At 58.6% G+C, this 13,645-nt stretch overlaps 1 protein-coding gene across 2 annotated transcripts; it reads left to right on the top strand.

The window, feature by feature from the left end:
- Positions 1-1,851: 1,851 nt before the first annotated feature.
- Positions 1,852-9,402, top strand: LIMD2 (LIM domain containing 2). Of its 2 annotated transcripts, none has more exons than XM_013958389.2 (5): positions 1,852-1,941; positions 4,925-5,061; positions 7,510-7,554; positions 7,811-7,950; positions 8,604-9,402. In XM_013958389.2, exons 2-5 carry the CDS (start codon positions 5,020-5,022, stop codon positions 8,761-8,763), a joined length of 387 nt encoding a protein of 128 aa, XP_013813843.1. In that variant the 5' UTR covers positions 1,852-1,941; positions 4,925-5,019; the 3' UTR covers positions 8,764-9,402. The 2 variants fall into 2 exon arrangements, with proteins under 2 accessions (XP_013813843.1, XP_067168137.1); XM_067312036.1 differs by lacking the exon at positions 1,852-1,941 and adding an exon at positions 3,035-3,129.
- The last annotated feature ends 4,243 nt before the right edge of the window (positions 9,403-13,645 follow it).

The following is a 13,645-nucleotide window of genomic DNA, read 5'->3' on the forward strand; positions in this document are numbered from 1 at the left end:
TCGTTCCTCTTCATGAGCTGCCTCGTATTGCCAGCTTCCCCATCCCGTATTCTCCCAGGGAAGCATCAGACCTTCCTTCTCTAGGCTGTTTTGACAAAAAGGCACTTTCTTTCTTTCTGGGTCTGGCTCACGCTTGTGCAGAGCCCAGGCTCTCCGGGAGCCCTGCCGGAGAGCTCCGTCATGGTCCATGCGCGGGGTACCGGTTCCTCTCTGGACTCAGCTGTCCGGGCTGGACCCAGCTCTGCTGCTTGTCATGCTCTCACCAGTGCCAGTTCCTCCATCGCGTCAGAGCTCGCTCCACACCCGCAGCGCCTGGGCAATGCCCGTGCCACCTGCCAGCTGGGCTAGCTCCCAGGTCCTTCTGGAAAACGGGCTCTTCTCACCCTCCCGGCAGGCTTTCTGCTGCATTTGTCAGCTGCGTGGAGCTCCTAGCAAGATGGGAGATAGCAGAGGCTCCCTTAAGACCGCGATCTTTAATGGATGGCATAAAACACCTCCCCGGTCCCCGGAATGGGCTGCTCTGTGCTTCAGTTCCCACTTCTGGAAAGCAGATGAACCTCAGCAGCATCCCCCTGCCCTGTCTGCCCCCTCGCTGATGGGCAGGCACTGGGGACCTCCCGGGGCCGCGTGCCACCTCCGCAGGGGAGGGAGAGCCGTGGCAGGGCCGTAGGCGGGAGAGCCGAGCGGGTGGGCAGCGGCGCCCGTCGGGCTCGCTCCTCGCTCGTGCGGGTCCTCCGTTGTCGCCCCGACAAAGGCAGCCCTGTTCCTCCGCACGGCTCTTCCTTGTCAGCATCCCGCAGCGTTGCGGCTGCAGAGCTCCTGCCCGCTGGCAGCCTTGCAAGAGGCAGCCCGGGCGCAAGACGCGGCTGGAAAACGGATTAGCGCGGCAGGCTGGAGCCGTGCTGCGGGAGGTGGAGGCCACGGCAGGTTGGTGTTGCGTGGCTGTTTCTCCAGAAACCCAACGGCAGCGTAGCGGTGTCCGTGGAAGAGGCTGGGCTAGTCCGCCACGGAGTCCTTCCTCTTGCGTCAAGCCGGCAGGAGCCCGGCCTGGGTCCCAAACACCCGCTTGAGGCCACACAAGGAGACTGTGGCAGAGCCAAGAGCTGAAGCTGAAACCAGGTCCTCCATGGTTGATGCTGGAGCTGTGGCCACCGGGCTCGCTGGGCCGTCCCCCCCCAAGCTGCACCTCGGTGTCCCTCTCTGCTTGAGAAGCCAACACATCCCTGGGTTCGCCGTGAGCCTTCCTGGTGGTACTGTGCCCGGGCCTGGCGCCGGCCCCTTTGACGCTGACTCTGCGCCACGCGTTGTTTCACGGCGTAGACCAGCTCTGAGGCCCCCAGGCTGCAGAAACAGGAGCCAGCTGTGCAATGAGTTGGGTGATTCTCAGTCTCAAGGAGACAGGCTTTTCCAGCTCCTCTTCTCCTCCTCCCCGAGCAGTCCTGGTGACAACCCCGTCGAGAGAGGCCACGGGCTGAGCTGGCCATGGAGCCGGGTGTGTTGGCTGCACTAATCCTGCACATATTCTCGGGGACATCAGTCCCCAGAGCAATCGGCTTAATCCACGTCTTCCTGGGGGAGAGGCCTGACAGCCTCTCCGCGGAGGTGCTGAGCCCCTGCCTGTGCCCTGCCACGCTGCCGGCGATACCCGGTGCCCTCGTAGGTCCCTGCCGGATGGGATGGAGAGGGAAGGGGCCCAGCTCCCTCACCCGGCGCTTTGCCTTTGGGAAAGCCTCTTGCGAAGGCGCAGGGATCCCAGCAGTTAACATAGGCTTCACAGGGCGGCTAATGGGAACCATATGGCAGAGAGGGGCCTCTCGCCCTCTGCGGTCCCGTTGCTTTCCCGTACCGGAAGCCCTTCAGCGTTCGGAGAGGCTGTTAGCCAGCAAGGACAGCTCCGGGACCGGGGACATCTAACATCTGCCCCCGGGGCCAGGCAGGAAGGTGAGGGGGGACTGGGAAAAGCTGCCAGGCGAAAACTCTGTGACCGAGCGGCTTCTGGGGGGAACTTGCTCTCCGGAACCCCGCGGAGCTCCGTCTTCAGTGCTAAACGGCAGGGAGCAGCGCGTCTCTCGCCGCTCTCACGTGGCGCGAGGCACACCTCCCCTGCGGCCGCTGGGTGAGCTCCAGCCCCAAGCTCCTGGGTTGAACACCAGCTTGCAATTTCACCAAAAAAGCTTTCAGAGCAGGGCCGGCGGCTGCCAGCGGTGGAGGTCTGGGCAGGCAGATGTTCCTCTGCCCGGCTGGCAGCTTGGGTGCCTGGAGTGTCCTATGGCTCCGGTGCCCTGCAGCTGGCCAAGACTCTGGATCACGCTGAGAGCTCCTCCGTGCCTGCCACACTGTGGCCACTGGTGCTGCCATTGGAGGCTGCTCCATCTTCCTGGGAAGAGGGCACAATCCCTTGGGAAAAGGGTTATTTTTTCCACAGGCCCCTGGGTGCTCCCGGTAGGGACGGAAGAGCAGGGGCTGTAGCGCCGGCTGGAGGAAGGGGCTCTCACCCCATCCTCAGCCAGATACTGGAAACCGCGATGAGGAGAGGGCAGGCCTCGGTCCCGTGCTTCCAGGGGGTAGTGTCGGCAGCTACGAGGCTTAGGGAACAGAGGTTTGGAAAAGCCTGGCCCAGCAGTTAGGGTGCCAGCCTCCACCATGGTGGCTTGGACTTTGCTTTTGTGCTTTGCCCCAGATGCCCTCCATGTTCCTCAGGAAAATCACAGAGCCTCTCCTGCAGGAGGATTACCCTAGCAATTGCGAAAAGCTCATAAAATCATGCGGCAATGGCCAGATACGTCCCTAAGCAAAGCCGGTGCCACTGGAGTCCCCCCGTGCGTGGAGGGTTGTTGTTAGCGTCGAAGGCCTTGGGCTCAAATCCCCTCCTGCGCGGACCGATGCCCCTTGGAAGAGCAACGACAGCAGCTGGGAGCCTCCTAAAACCCTCCTGTGGTTTCTAACTTCTGTTTCTCTTATCACTTCAAAACACCCTTCCCCTTTGAGGTTTCTACTCCTGCCTCCTGTTCTTCAGCAGGAAGGATATTTGGCAACTTCGAGCCCCGTCCTACAGGGCAGCTACACCGAGGGGGCCTCTCTCAATTGCAGCGAAGGCCGGGAGAGCGCGAGCACGGGGCCGCGAGCGGGGTATGTGCACCGAGTGGCAGAGGGACGGAGGTCGGCAAGGATGGGCAGAGGGATCAGGGCCGGGGGCTGTTGGGAGGAAGGAGACCTGGAGGACGGGGCTGGATGGAGAACACCAGTCCATAGGGCAGGATGATGGGGAAGGGGATGAGGGGGGAGGCTGCAAGAGGCCAAGGAACAAATCGCAGGTGGAAAAGGCCAGGGAGCCATGCAGGGAGTGTGTGCACACGGGGAAGAAGGGGACGAAGGAGGGATGGGGAAGCTGAGGGAGAGGAGAAGGTGGCAGTTGGAGGAGGAAGATTGAGTTGGAAGAGGCAGGGAAGCTGCAGGAGGAGAGATGTTTGAGGGAAAGGGGGAGAAGCAGGTAAAGAGGCCAAGGGTTGTGCATCTGCGTTAGAGATGTGTTTGGGTCATGGACCAGGGGGATTTTCTGGGTTCCTCAGGCTCCCCTCCAGGTCTGCACCGAGCTCTGGGCACCGTGCGGACCCCAGAGCGGCCAACCCTTGGCGGGGCTGCCCCGACCCCAGCGTGCACGGGGGCTGTGGCAGCAGCTGCCCACGTGAACTGCTGCCCGCCCTGCTCCCCGGCGCAGGAAATAACAAGCAAACCGCAGCGGAGACGGGAAATGATGTCGGCAAAATCGGAGTCAGGTTCTCAGACAAGGCTGGGAAAGGTTTGCTGTGAGCCGGGGTGCGATGAAGGCCGTCCAGCCTCCTCCACCGCTGCTCGCAGCCTCGAGCAAAGCTCCCTCATTGTCTTTGTGCTTTGAAACACGGTCACTAATTTTGGGTGCTCGGCTGGTACGACTCAAGCCTGACTCAAGCTGTTGGGAGCTGGACTTTATAGGCAGCCAAAGAGCCCCAAAACTAGATGTTTGCAAACGTCGCCACGACCTTACGCTGGCCAAGCTGCCTCCTGCAAGCTCTGCACCCAATCCCTGCCCCTGCGCCCTCCATCCAGGCTCATCTCCTACCACCTGGGCTTCCCCAGGGTCCACGCGAGACCTTGGGCAGCTGGGAAGCTTCTGGGGGGACAGTAGGAGACAAGAGCAGGTTTCGGGAGGAGAGGAAAGCAGCCCCAGACAGGAGCATAGGGCTGGTTTGCCGTCCCCCAGCACTCGTTCCCGTCATCGCGGAGCCACGTAGCACGACACAGCGCGGGGTGTCAGGGCCGAGACTGCGGGTTCGGGGTGCCCTGCTCCGCCGCAGCCTCCCTCCGCATCGCCCGCTCTGCTCTGCATCCCTGTTTTGCATATGCAAAACAGGGCTCAGCAAGCCTGACCTTTTACGGGTGTTTTGAGGGTAAGATGCGATGGGGAAAAACCCCTGAGGATCCGTCAGCGTCTTCATCTGGCTGTTACCACTCGGGGTGGTTTGTAACGCTGCTGGTTTTTTTTTTTCTGTGCTGCATCAAAACTGTGCTGAGACCTGTCAGACTCCATCCTCCCGGACGCCTGAGCTGTCACATCCGAGGCCACAGCCTACTGGTCTCAGCCAGAAGGGGACCCAGCAATGCCTTTGCGTGGGAAAGGGCGCTGCCCCTCCTGAGCTGTACACCAGCTTCCCCTCGGCGCCCCGGGTCACCTGCCATGTTCCCCCAACTCTCCCCGAGCAGTCTCCACGGACCTGCACCTCCTGTTGACCAGTCCAGTCTGGCAGGCCTAAATTTCTTGGGTTCCCCCCAAAATCCCGCGCTAACCCACAGAGCCCACCGACGTGTCGGTGTTGTGCACCAGCTCCCGCAGAGCCGGCTCCAGGGCCCCGTAACAGCCACGCTCCTGCTGACATTTCCTTTCCAGGTGTTGCAAGAGGCCTGTCTTGGACACCTCCTCGGGGAACGCTGCCCTGCGAACGCCAGCCTCAGGACTAACGAGAAGGAGGAGGAGAAGGAACCATGTTCCAGGCCAAGGGACCTGCCAGCACACCCCCAACTCACGTACGTAGCATCCTCTGCGGCTTGCACGAGAATTTGCAAACCAGGCTGGCTTGTTCGCGGGGCTGAAGGGTGTTTACTGGGGACAGGGATGTGCCAGCAGAAGGTGCTGTTTGCTGAGCCCGCTGCAAACGCAGCGTCCAGGCTCTGGCCCACCCCGTGCAGAGCTGCTCGCCCTGCTCTTGTCTCGAGTTGCTCTCTGTTTGTTTGTGTTTCCATGGCTTTCTGCGATCACAATTGAGAGCATGCGAGTTGCTGAGCATCGGGGTGATTGGAGATGGAAAAACAAAAAGGCTCAAGAACATCGCCTGCTGGGACAGGATGTGGCCCTTCCCCGAGGGAGGATGTATCAGATATGAGATAGATAGTGTGCCTGATCGGAGCCAGGAGGCTGCCGAGAAGCGACGAGCGATGGTGGATTGCCTGTAGCCTTGGGAACGGATGTGCTACAGCTTCAAAGAGGCAGCGTTTTCCTTAGCTCTGCTCGGCTGGGTTAAGCCCGAAGCCCAGGAGAGCACCTGCGGCTGCTTTGCCAGGGCTGAGGGATGCAACTGGTTTTACAGGGCCCGAGTCTCCTTTCTGCCCAGGTCTCTCTGTTGACTTTGGCTTACTCCTCCGGCCTTGTGCTAGAGGGAGTGAGAAGAAAATCACATCCCTGACCTCAGTCAATGAGAGCAGCTGGGAAACATCTGAGGAGGCAGCTTGGTGAAGTGAGAGTTTCCTGTGTGTCTCTTAGTTTCCAAAAATACCAAGGAGAAATGATGGGGAAGGAAAGAGCGGGAGGAACTGGGATGGAGGATCAATCCAGGGGCAGGGAGACAGGGCAGTTCTGGCCGAGCAGAGCTGAGCGGGCAGCGGCAGGACGGTCAAGGAGGCAGCGGGGAGATGTCTGGGGTCATGCTGCCCCCGTGCTCGGAGTGGACGGTGCCGAGGGTGCCCCAGTCTGGTTCAGAGCAGCCCCAGTCGCCCCACACTTGCTAAAAGCTTGTTTACCCCAGCAGCGGGAGGAGAGGTGGCCGATTTGGGAGGGGATGAGCCGTTACGGCTGCAAGGCTGTGCACCCACGCACCAAAGGGGCTACGCATGATGGAGCCCAACAAATCCCCTGCCCAGGGCTGCTGTCTGCATGCACTGAGAGACCCAGCTCCGAGACGCTGGGGGCAAAGGCAGAGGCATCTCGGTGCATGGACCCCTCTGCCCTGGCGCTCCCTCTGCAGCTGTAGGGTCTGAGGAACCTCTAACCCTGCCAAGCTGCTGAAAGCGATGGAGCCTGTCTTCAACCGGCTGTGCCCTGCCACCCTCCCCACCTGCACGCAGGCTGCAGGGACTCGTGAAAGCTTTTCGATCTCGCTTACGGCGCAGGCGTTTCCTGTGCTGCAAAAGGAGCGGGACTGGCGCAAAAGCAAAACATCCGGCAGGGGCGGCCAGCACAGCGTGCTCCGTGGTGGACAGGGGCACCCCAGCTTTGCCCTCTGAGAAGGGGGGACAGTCTACCACACTCTGACAGCAAAAGCCCTCAGCTCATACTGGGAATAACACTAGAGCCCTGTGCACCTCCAGCAACAGCAGGGTTAATTATCACTCTCCAGCCCTACCGGTAGAGAGGCGATTAGGGGGAGGGCTGTTGGCCAGCAGCAGCAAGACCAGAGTCTCCCACCAGAGAAGAGCTGCTGTTAATACAGAGCCTTGCAAAGCCTGCACATGCGAAGATTTGTCCGTGCAGATCACCAGCGGGGTTTGCCAGGGGCTTCCGCTGCAGCAGTTCTGCAAAGCCCCGTCCCCGCTCTACGTTGGCCATGGCTTGAGCTGAGCTGATCGGTGCTGTCCCGAGGGATATCGAACCCGGGATGCTTCAGCTAGGCTTCTCCTCTTTGCTGTTATTGCTGTGGGCTAATGCCAGCCCTGTAGACACGCTGCCCTGGGGCTGCTGAATTCCCCCCGATCTGAGCTCATGCGCGACCTCCATGAGAGAGAGCAGCCAGGGCGTCTGCTACGCCGGGCCACGGAGGAAGCAAAGCTGTGATGGGCTGCAAATACCTGACACGGAGGCTTCAGGGACCGGTGCTGGATGAGGGAGAACTGGCTGCTCTGTCCCCCAGGGCCCTGGGCAAGTCCCACAGGCTCCCGGTGCTGAGTCCCCCTCTCTGCAATACGGAAACGACCTTTCTTCTTTTTCTGTTTTCCTCTCTTCCTTATCTCTTTGGGGAAAGCGTCCCTGCGCAGGCAGTAGGGTGCATGCCAGGACCTGACCGAGGTCACGGTCTGGGGGCAGGTGACTTCAGAGACTGTCCCTGGTGCAGGTGTCAGCCAGCTGAACGCTGCTGCCATGTCCCAAGGTCCTGCTTTAGCTGCTGGTACAAATCCTCTGCTGCTTCGCGTTAAGAGCAGCTCCGAGATTGCAGCAGGTCAGTCCCGACCCTCATTTTGATTCTTCTCTTCTTCCCTCCCCAGGAGGCAAAGAACAACTCGGGAGGGAGCACGGTGCAGCGCTCCAAGGTACCTGCGACTCCGGCATCCTACTGACTCACGGCGAGGGGGGAAGGAGAGCAGGCCAACGCCAAGCACCGACCCAGCCTGGTCTCAGTACCGTGGCCCAGGGAGGGCGAGGGGAGATGGGGCTGCTTCGTGCTAACCAGGGCTCCAGCAAAGTGCAGCATGGATGCTGGGGAAGAGGGCGGTGGTGGGAGCTGGGCACAGGACCTCCCCAACCCCGTCCTCACAACCACTCTCCTTTTGGTCTCCCCTTGCCCAGTCCTTCAGCCTGAAGGCCCAAGTGAAGGAGATGTGCACGGCCTGTCAGAAAACCGTCTACCCCATGGAGCGGCTGGTGGCGGATAAGCTCGTCTTCCACAACGCCTGCTTCTGCTGCAAGCACTGCCACACCAAGCTCAGGTGAGCCGCGCGGGGAGGCTGCCGGCTGCTCGCTCAGGGCAAGGCGGCATCGCGCTCTGCCCAACCTCCGTTTCACGTGCAGCACCCACCCACCCATCGCAGCCCCTTCTTCTCGTAGGGTGGCTAAAGACCCCCTGCCCCCTCCATCACAGCAGAAAAGGGCTGGTTGCCCAGCCGGTCCTGAGTCTCATCTGAAACGTGCCTGGTATGGAAGGAGACTTTTTCCTCATCAGATTACCCCAAAGGCCAGGCGCGGAAAGCGGAAGGGAGGAGAAGGGCAGCCCCGACCCCTCTGCCCTACATACATGCAATTAGCAAGAGACTGCGACAAATTAGAGGTTCTGCTGCTTCTCCGTCCCCTTGAGAGCAGAAATAAGGCCCCACGGTGACGTGGAGCTTAGCTAGAGCTTCCTCCTGGGCGACAGGCACAACGAAAGCCGAGCTGCCCTGCAAGACCCCCTCTTTACAGATCTCAAAGGATGCTCACAGCAGCCCCTGATGTCCTTTTTCTGCTAAGAGCTGCTCCCTGCATGCACCCTCCCCCTTCCTCCTCTCTCCCCGTGCCCCGTGGCCTCACGCGCTCCCCATTAGACATCCCGGCCAGCGGCGAGCCCAGCCGGGCGGCCGGCTAACCGCCGCGCTCCTTCCCGCAGCCTGGGCAGCTACGCGGCGCTCCACGGCGAGTTCTACTGCAAGCCCCACTTCCAGCAGCTCTTCAAGAGCAAAGGCAACTACGACGAGGGCTTCGGGCGCAAGCAGCACAAGGAGCTGTGGGTGCACAAGGAAGTGGAGAGCGGGACCAAGTCGGCGTGAGCAGGCCCGGCCGCCCCTGCCCTGGAGCCCCGCAGAGACGGCCCAGAGCAGCACTGAGCCGGGGGCTAACTGAGCTGATGTAAAGCAAAGGCGACGCGCGAGCCTGGGGGCAGTAAGGGGAGGGAGGCAGCCCGGCCCCAGGCTTCGGGGCTTTTGGAGCATGTTCAGAGGGGTCCTGCGGGCCGTAAGGACAGGGGAGAGGTTACCGGGGCACAGCCCCAAACCTGAAGCCCTCTCTGCAGGCCTCTTGCCCTGATGAGATCAGGCAGAAGCACTTGCCCCCGCAGGACCCCAGCCCTGTTCCCAAATTTCAGACCTGCAGCCACGGAGCAGGAGAAGACCTGGGGGCTCTGAGAGCCAGCTCCAACCTAGCCTGCAAGGCAGAGCAGCGCTCCCAGCTCCTGTCACACCGCTTACGCCTTGCTGGGGCTCCGATTAAAGGAGGGTCTTTGGTTTACATCAGCTCAGTTCAGCTGGGATCGTTCAGCCTTACGGATGTTGCCCTGCGACTGTTTAACAGTGTCTTTTTTATATTTGCCTTCGATTGGTACGTTCGGCACTGGAGCCTAGCATGGCGGCTTCACGCCTGACACCGCGCCATGCTCTTTTATTTTTGTAATACATGGTTTTTGAACCTTCCCTGTCTTGTCCTGTGTTCCCGGGGCCCTGAGGAGGTGGGCGCAGGGGTTAGGACTGCCTCCTACCAGCCCGTTAGGGTGGAAAGAGCCTCTGCCTACGTAGGATCAAAACAACTAGTGCCGGGTACGTGCGTATAACATTACGACTGAGGCAGACTGTTCCTTTGGGGATCGACCCAGGACTTCACACCTCGCACCAGCCTCGCTAGCCCGAGAGCCCTGCTCTCGGCCACAGCTGTACCTGCACATCAGGCGACGGTGCAACGCGCGGGTGGGTTTGGGTCAAGCCCATCTGCTGAGCCGCGATGTCTGAGCAGGATAGTCCATGCAAACTGATGAGCTCACCGAGACCTGCCAGGTTGGAGAGCCTGGTGCAGTGAAACCAGGGAAAGCTGGTGGGTCCATTTTTAATTATTATTTACCTCCCTCCTTCCCACACACTTTGCAAACCGGTTTGCAAGGGTAAGCGTGAAGGCACCTCGCGTCCTTTAAATGCTATGGGAGCTTGGCCTTTCAGCGCCCACCCAGCAGAGGTGAGGCAGAGCGTCAGGGCCATTTCCCTGCCCTTCTCCCTAGGAAGAGCTAACAGAAACCGCCAGCAGGGCCACAGCCTTTGCGAGAAACAGCGAGAGCTCCTGCCCCCTCCCTGCCCGGCAACATCAGCTCCCGCTGAGCAAGTCCTGTCTGTCCCCAACCCCGCTGTGAGAATCAGACGCAACCACGAAACCAGCAGCCAAGGAGTAAACGGGTGTGGAGAGGACTGCGGGCAGCCCACAGGAGTGCCCGGAGGGACAAACGGTACGTGGACAGGCGTGGATGTAATCCAGCTCACTGGGTGCTGCTCCCAGGGGAGCCGTGGTCCTCCTGGGGCCCCGGGCACGTCCTGGCCGCCAGCCAGCATCTCCGCAGCTCTCCGCTGCCGGCAAAGCAGGCTGCAGTCGCACCTGATCTCCGAGAAGATGCACGCTGGATGACTCCTGAAGTCCCTCCTGTTGCACAAGTTATTTCCCTCTTTAGGTTAAAAGATTTTTTTTAAAAGGGTTTTTTGTTTGTTTTTTGGGCCCACATCTGTCAGATTGCAAACTCTTCCGGGTAGGGACTGCCTGGGGATTTACAACACCAGCACAGCAGGGACTTTACACAGACAGAGACCCCGGCGAGGCTCAGAGCAGCAGCTTCGGCCTCCCAAAGCGCTTTGCCTGCCGCGATCGTACAGGTGCTGCCAACTCCATCCCGCAGCGACACGCGGGCGGCAGAGTTACACCACAACAAAAGCCGCTTCCCGACCAACCCTGCACGATTCAATGCAATAAACACAAAACCAGCGAGCGCTTGCCGCTCTGCGGAGAGCGGGTTGTGATCCTGTTTGGGCCCCGGCCCCTTCCTTCAGCAGCGCCGGCGCAGAAAACGAAAGCAGACTCCTCGATTTCGCTTCCTGCTTCTCGCTGGCTTCACTTCCCAATTCTCTCACATTAGCAGGGGGCTGCTCTGTTCTGCACAGCAGGGAAATTGTACACAAAGCTTAATAAACGACGCTTGATGATTTGGGGGTGGGGGAAGGAGAAAAAAAAAAATCCCCTCAGCTTCTAAATGTTGGGCCTTTGGTTAAAAAGAAGTTAGTTAAGAATGAACACCAATGATGATGATGCATTTCTTTCCTCCCACCTAAACATTGAGGCTTGGGATTTTGTTTCAAGAAAAGCAGCAACCACTATTTTCTGTCAATTCACTTTCCTATACGCCATTCTCCTATGGGCGCAACCAAGTCTCGGTGATAGAGCAGAAACAGAGGCAGCACATACAAACACGAGAGGGGTTAAATCTCCAGGCTGCTGTATGGTTGCTTTCTGCACGGCCCCTTTGGCTGATTCGGAGAGCAGAAACCAAGATCCAGGCTCTCTGGTACCCTAACGGGCTCCAGCAATCTGACCAGGATTCAGGGAGGGAAGTGAACCAGGTGAATGTCAGATTCACGCACGGGGAGAGAAAGGTTCGACACAGCCGCGTTTCCCAGCACGGCTGCTGCACACGAAGCAGCCGACGGCAACTCCTGCTTCCCTGATTAACGCGCTGGGCTCTGCCCGCAGGGAAGCTCCAGCGGTAACACACACGGGAAGATGTTTTAAACAACGCTCCGAGCTTATCTCATCTGCCTGATATATTCGAAAGATGAGGCGCTGCACAAATGACAAGGCACGCTTTCCCAGGGAGGATCGGGAGAAGCGGAGGCAGTACACAAACCCCAGCCTGAAATTCGTCTGGTTGCGATGCTTTAGTAAACCAGCGGTTTAAAAAAACAAGTCCAGATCATTGTCTCTTTGCCCTTAATGTTTAGCTAAGATCTGGGGACTTAGGGAGTTGCTCTCAGCAGGATGAGAGCAAGTCTCATTCTCCTGGGATGGGAAACCTCCTTTTTGAGTCACCCGTGCCCTTAATGCACCTTTCGGACAACGTACAGAAAAGTCTCGTTTCAGAGCAGACACCACCACTTCTCACCGCAACGCCCTTGCTTCAAATCTCAATCTTTAAACCCAAGTGCCATCGTTTCTAATTCCAGCTGCTAACAGCCTCCCTTCACCAGCAGTCCAAGCCGGCGATGTGCTGCTGGTGCTGCAAGCGCTCAGCTACCAGGACCACGGTCAGGATGCTCAGACTCCGCCATTGGCCAGGCTGCACGATCTAGCAGGGAAAGCACCATGAAGAGGAGCAGGACCACAGGTTGCCAGCAGCCAAAACTGCCAAAAACTACTACAGCTTTTTATTCAGAATTTCTGAGAGGCCAGAAGCCAGCCATCACCTCGGAGAAGCCGGGGGCAGGAGAGCACCCCGCGCTCCCCCTGCTGAACCTCGGCAGCACTGCACAGAGGCGGTGCGCAGCGGCACCCGGCGCCAGCCTGGGACAAGGCCGTTTCCGAACGATGCAGAGACAGAAGCCGTCCAGACAGCCGCGTTCAGAAAGAAGCCGGCGGCGTTTGGCAAGTGGAACGAGAGCGAGGCAGAAAGACGCTGCCTACAGGCCTGCTCGAGGAAGCTGCAGAGAGCTTGCACCCAGTCGTGCCGAGATGAACCACCTGAAGATCCCTTCAAGTTGCGTCCTAGTCCCTGTTGTGGCTTCTTCACGCTGCTCCGGCACAGAGCGAGTGGCGTAGCAGCTCCAGAGAAAAATATCCCCGGCACAGGAGCAGGAGAAGCAGCAAGAGCTGCAGCCAAAGCAGCACACGCCAGGGCTCTCTCGGGCTGCAAGGCAGCAGAGCGAGAGCTCAAGACCAGCTGCTCCAAGAGCAGCGCAAAGGCTCTTCCAGGGTATATTGATGACTACTGCAACACTTAAACTGGCCGTTAATCTGCGGCATAGAAAATGGCACGTTGCCATCTGCGCTTCCTTTCCTCCAAAGCACCACACGAGGTCTTGTCTTGCCACTCAAGCAGCAATAGGGCTGATGAGCACTAAGCAGCTTTTATTTGTATTACACACATCACAAGTTCCTTTTATGTTTCCACACAAGCTCAAGGCTTCCATGTTACCTACCCGCCTTTTCGCTGATGAACTGACCTTTTACAGAGTCTAAAATCCAAGCCAAGAGATTCATGCAATGAAAGATGATTTTTTGGGAAAAATTATTAAGAATCCATCTATATTTATGCCATCCAGATGTCCAGTTTTGGACAAGACACAGAGTATTAGGCCGAGATCAGCACCAGAACAAGTGACATGACAGCTAACCATGCCAGCATTTCCTGGACATAATGCAATACACCCACACCCAAGCAGTATTAAATCCAGAAAATATTGTTCCTAGATTAGGCTTTACTATCCCAATAGAAATAGCCACAGTGGTGTAGTATAACCAGCCTATTTGAAGATTTAAAATGACAATTGTTTCAGAACTGCTTAACACCGGATTTAAAGAGAAATCACCCTTCCCGCAGCCACACTATGCATCACTGTTCACGTAACAGAACTGACCAGAAACCAAAAAGGCAGTAGATGGCTTTTAGCTGCATTTCTTTTGTGCATTAGTCATTTTTTTGTGGCTGAGCATTTTCACCTGCAAGCCAAGCTTCCAGCCATTTCCCAGCCCCTGCTCGAACACCACCTGAGGACAGGCACCGTGAAGATACAAGTCAGGACCACACAGCTCAGTACTGATGGAAAAGAGGATCACTGCAGAGCCACACGCTTTTGTGAGGGGTGAGTGGGAGGGGAGTCCAGGAGAAAACAGACCCTCATACAGGCCTGCGGT

Source organism: Apteryx mantelli, chromosome 28 (assembly GCF_036417845.1).
Source record: "Apteryx mantelli isolate bAptMan1 chromosome 28, bAptMan1.hap1, whole genome shotgun sequence".
NCBI lineage: Eukaryota > Metazoa > Chordata > Aves > Apterygiformes > Apterygidae > Apteryx > Apteryx mantelli.

What these genes read in the sequence shown, in the direction of transcription:
- LIMD2 (XM_013958389.2), top strand. Translation starts at nt 5,020, where the DNA reads ATGTTCCAGGCCAAGGGACCTGCCAGCACACCCCCAACTCAC. An exon ending in CCAGCACACCCCCAACTCAC is followed by an intron (nt 5,062 to 7,509) that starts GTACGTAGCATC and finishes TTCCCTCCCCAG; the next exon opens with GAGGCAAAGAACAACTCGGG. An exon ending in CACTGCCACACCAAGCTCAG is followed by an intron (nt 7,951 to 8,603) that starts GTGAGCCGCGCG and finishes TCCTTCCCGCAG; the next exon opens with CCTGGGCAGCTACGCGGCGC.